At 42.0% G+C, this 5,000-nt stretch overlaps 1 protein-coding gene across 2 annotated transcripts in view; it reads right to left on the reverse strand.

Moving 5' to 3' along the window:
• Positions 1-5,000, reverse strand: part of Fancm (FA complementation group M) — a 24,943-nt gene that overhangs the window by 18,684 nt on the left and 1,259 nt on the right. For both annotated transcript variants that reach the window (XM_070145326.1, XM_070145325.1), the window contains exons 2-5: positions 1,330-1,559; positions 1,042-1,209; positions 702-874; positions 235-324 (exon numbers count right to left, since the gene is read on the reverse strand). In XM_070145326.1, coding sequence (XP_070001427.1) covers positions 235-324; positions 702-874; positions 1,042-1,209; positions 1,330-1,559 — 661 coding nt within the window. The remainder of the gene's footprint in view (positions 1-234; positions 325-701; positions 875-1,041; positions 1,210-1,329; positions 1,560-5,000) is intronic.

The raw sequence follows: 5,000 nt of genomic DNA on the forward strand, positions 1-5,000 counted from the left end.
TTCGCTGTCAGTTCCAATTGCGATTTTTTTTTAAATGGCTAAGAAGCAATTCAAACTAAAATTCAACATACATAAAAGTTTAACATGAGATATGAGGTTATACACTGCATTCTCCTTTGTGCTTGTATTAGCATGAGAATTCTAAACATATACTTCAATTATCAAACAAAGTTTAGGGTAATTATTGATCTTTTAAGACACATAAATCAAAAAGTTCTTTTCATTAAAACCAACCTGTTGTACTGATCTGACATCTGTCCCTGGTGTGGCAGATAACGCTAATATACGGAAATTACACTGTTGTTCTCTTAATGCCCGTACAACCTGACATGAGGAATTCATAAATAAGTGGATAAACACAATAGCAATATAAAAACTGGAAAGGTAAATGTATAAAAGCACACACTAACAATAAAGCATCTACTTCCAAATATATAGCTATTTGCATTTATACAGACTGAAAAATTTGAAGAGTTTAGCCTTCTCCTATATTCATGGAATGCAGAAATATTTGTCTTGAAATTCCTGATCTCAATATTCTTTTCTCTGATTCTAATCCATTTCCACCAATGGCAACAGCAATAATTTCAAGTATTACAAAAAAAATACATTATATTCATCTGTACCTCAGCACTGAAACATGCTACTCCATGATTTGCTCTTTCAAATGCAAAATCATAAAACTAATCAAAACAACCCACCTGACAATATGCATGATTTCCAAGTGCACGGTGGGCTTCATCCAACACCAGGCACTTTATTTGGTCTGCAGGACATGCACCGCGTGAAAGGTCATTTGTAAGTACTTGGGGTGTCAGGAAAAAGACTCTTTTATCAGTCCATTCCTGTATCCTCGAGGCTGGTGCCATTGAACCTGTAAAAATATAAATTGGGAACAGATCAGAGGAAATGCAAGAAAATCTATGAAAAAACAAAATGTATTTGTATATAAGTGTGTGTTCTCATGTATCATTTCAAAAATTTATACTAAATTCATATATATTCTTTTTATCCCAGCATAATAATATCTTTTCAACATACCTGTCATTTGAGAAGTATCTTCCTGTGGCATACCTACAATATTAAAACAAGCTTCTACCTGCTGGGCTACGAGGGGCTTTGTTGGGGCCATAAATATAATCTTGCTTCTTGGATACCATCGATAAAAATTGTACATCAAGACTGCAGCAATAAAGGTCTTGCCCAAACCTGAAGATAGGAGGAAAACAATGACAAGATCAAAATCTTATAATAATGTCGTAAGAAACCCAAATCTTAAGGATTATATCACCACTGATTTCCACATCGTTCACAAATGGAAAATCTTACCAGTGGGAAGGCAGACCAGGGTATTATTGTACAATGCTTTTTCAACAATAGAAAACTGGTATGATCGAAGTGGGTAGTTGACAGGATAAATCCATGTGCGTCCACTTTCAACATCAAACCCTGGGAGGGCCTCCAATGGTGTACTTTCTGGTACCAAAGGTCTGTACTCTTGCATCTCTGTACTCTTACTTGATTGTTCTCCATCATCCCTGACCAATTCTCCATCAAGACTGGAAGAAAAAGCTAAAATCAATATTTGGTTACCATGAAACCTAATCCTTAACAAACCTATATTCTAAAGCCACCGGTCATCATATTCAACTTGAATATTATCAATTTACATACCCTTTCCATTTATCTGATAGCATAAAATTCCTTATCCATGCAAATAACCATACAGAGAACAATGAATTAATTGACTATAACCACTATTAGCAATGTATTTTCATTCAATAAATTCTGAACATGTAGTAGTAAGTCAAAGATTTCTTCACTATAGTATATCAGATAAAAAAAAATAAGAAACAAGGGTAATTTTACACAATAGTTCTGCATGATGGATTGTGACAATTTTGGTATTGCTGGATTCTTCTCAATTAGTATTCAAATGCATAGAAATTAATGCTTAGAAACCCCCCAAACCCCCACGCTCTTGGCCCTGATTGCAGGGGAGGGGGTAAAATATGAATATAATATAGAGAATTAGTCACTATGTTGTCTAATGCAGAGGGCTGTGCCCTCTGTGACCCCCCATGGGAAGCAAACCCACCAGAAATCAAAGAATCCTGCCATGAATATGAGGAGGATTCTTTCTTTTCCTGGGCAGGCCTTGGAGGGCTGCAGCCCCCTTTGTGGGGATCACAGGAGGTACAGCCCCCTGTATTAGACAGTATAGTCACTGATTCTGTACATGCCCTACATTATTCATATTTTACCCTTAAGTTTCCCTTTTATGCCCTCCCCTGCTGTCAGGGCCAAGATTGTCATTAGTGGTGGAGGTTCTACCCAATAATTTATATACATTAGGATAGTAGAGAAGGAGTGAAATCCATCAGTACCAAAATTGTTACGATTCTTTGTGTGTAACTATTATGTAGAATTACCAAAATGACAGATTATACACCCCTGGCCCTTTATTGTCAAGTACTGTTATAGCCAGCACTGACTAACTACAAATATGGCACTGTGGTAAACTGCTGGACATGAGATATATTTACCAAATATCAATGGTCAGTATACATAATGAATGATAAGTTGGTAATTTTTTTTTTAATATGTCCGCCTAACGGATCGCAACGATTTCAGTATTGTTGGATTCTTCTCAACATATACAATGCAAATATGTAGGTTTTATTGCGTGAAAGCCCCCCCAACCCTACGTTCTTGACCCCAATAGCAGGGGAGGGCATGAAAGGTATCATGGTAATTGCGGGGTATAATGTAAATGATATAAACAGAATCAGTCACAAATATGTAGGTTTTATTGCGTGAAAGACCCCCCAACCCCACTTTCTTGACTCCAACAGCAGGGGAGGGCATGAAAGGTATCATGGTAATTGCGGGGTAAAATGTAAATGATATAAACAAAATCAGTCACCATTTTGTCTAATGCAGGGGGCTGTGCCCCCTTTGACCACCCCTATGTGAGGCTATAGCCAACCCCTGCAACCTGCAGCATGGCATACTTCCCCCAGGTCTTCTCGCCCTCACCATCAGCAGCTTCTCGACGACACATACCAAGACCTGATTGGTTGACCACAGACACCTCACGGCTCGCCTATTGGACCGCAGGCTCCCCTCGTTCCCGGGTGGCTGACACAGCTCAGACCCACTTTAGCTCTGGCACCCGGGCTGAGTTCAGCACTCACGATCCTCCAGCAAGCAGTAACAAGGCCTACCCAGGCCTTAGCCGTCGCGGGAGCCACCTTGGCTCTTCCCGTCAATCTCCAGCAACCCAGCCAGACCTGTGGGCACTCACACCCACACAAAAGCTCCTTAAAGAGATGATTGACACCAGACTATGGCGGATGCAAATCCATTGCCATACTGGTGACCCCGGAGTGACGCAAATGCCCAGCCTTCTGGAGTATCACGGTTATTGCTCACTCGCTTAGCTCCCTCACTGGAGGGGGAGTACCTGTAGCCGATACCCGCAACCTGCAGCACGGCATACTTCCCCCAGGTTGGGTCCAGGTCCACAGCCTGTCCTCTCGCTCTCACCATCAGCAGCTTCTTGACGACGCATACCAAGACTTGATTGGTTGACCACGGACACCTCGCAGCTCGCCTATTGGACCGCAGGCTCCCCTCGTTCCCGGGTGGCTGGCACAGCTCAGACCCACTTTAGCTCTGGCACCCGGGCTGAGTTCAGCACTCACGATCCTCCAGCAGAGCAAGACACAGCAAGCAGTAACAAGGCCTACCCAGGCCTTAGCCGTCGGGGGAGCCGCCCTGGCTCTTCCCGTCAATCTCCAGCACCCTAGCCAGACCTGTGGGCACTCACACCCATACACAAAAGCTCCTTAAAGAGATGATTGACACCAGACTATGGCGGATGCAAATCCATGGCCATACTGGTGACCCCGGAGTGACACAAATGCCCAGCCTTCTGGAGTATCACGGTTATCGCTCGCTTGCTTAGCTCCCTCACTGGACCCCCGCAACCTGCAGCGCGGCATACTTCCCCCAGGTTGGGTCCAGGTCCACAGCCTGTCCTCTCACCCTCACCATCAGCAGCTTCTCGACGACGCATACCAAGACCTGATTAGTTGACCACGAACATCTCATGGGTCGCCTATTGGACCGCAGGCTCCCCTCATTCCCGGGTGGCTGGCACAGCTCAGCCATCGGGGGAGCTGCACCAGCTCTCCCCATCTATCTCCAGCACCCCAGCCAGACCTGTGGGCACTCACACCCACACACAAGAGCTCCTTAAAGAGATGATTGACACCGGACTATGGAGGATACAAATCCATTGCCATAAGGCTACCACCCCCCAAAAAGAATCCTCCACATATTCATGGCAGGTGCATGCATAAGACCCCCATGCAGGAGCAGTATTGCCAATTCTGTCTGATGCTCTCTCCTGCCATGAATACGTGGAGGATTCTTTGTTTTCCAGGGCAAGGGTTGGGGGGCTGATTCTGTGCATATCATTTAAATTTTACCCAACATAGATCATAAGGGTACATGAACAAACAAGGAACACACACACACACACACTCACACACAAACAGAATCATCACATGTTCTATGAATCATCTTTTTTATTTGTGTATTAAATTCAAATTATATATATATACATATATATATATATATATATATATATATATATATATATATATATATATATATATATATTTAGAAACTAGACACTGAGAGGAATCCATCGATACTAGAATTGTCGTGATCTGTTAGGCAGACATATTCAAAAAAATTACAGTAAATTTACAGAGGATCAAGTGTATGGAATGATCTACCCATCTTTTTCTGTCACTCATCATGTTGACATCACAAATGTAAACAATATTATAGCCACTTAACTCATTCCTGCGACCTTTCAAATAGTTCATGTATTACTACACGCTTCTGAAGACAATTATTTTGTATATTTCAACTTCTGATTTTCTTAATTCACATATTTTATGCATTTCTTTATTTTTAGTAAACTT

The sequence above is a fragment of the Penaeus vannamei genome, chromosome 33, assembly GCF_042767895.1.
Source record: "Penaeus vannamei isolate JL-2024 chromosome 33, ASM4276789v1, whole genome shotgun sequence".
NCBI classification, from domain to species: Eukaryota; Metazoa; Arthropoda; class Malacostraca; order Decapoda; family Penaeidae; genus Penaeus; species Penaeus vannamei.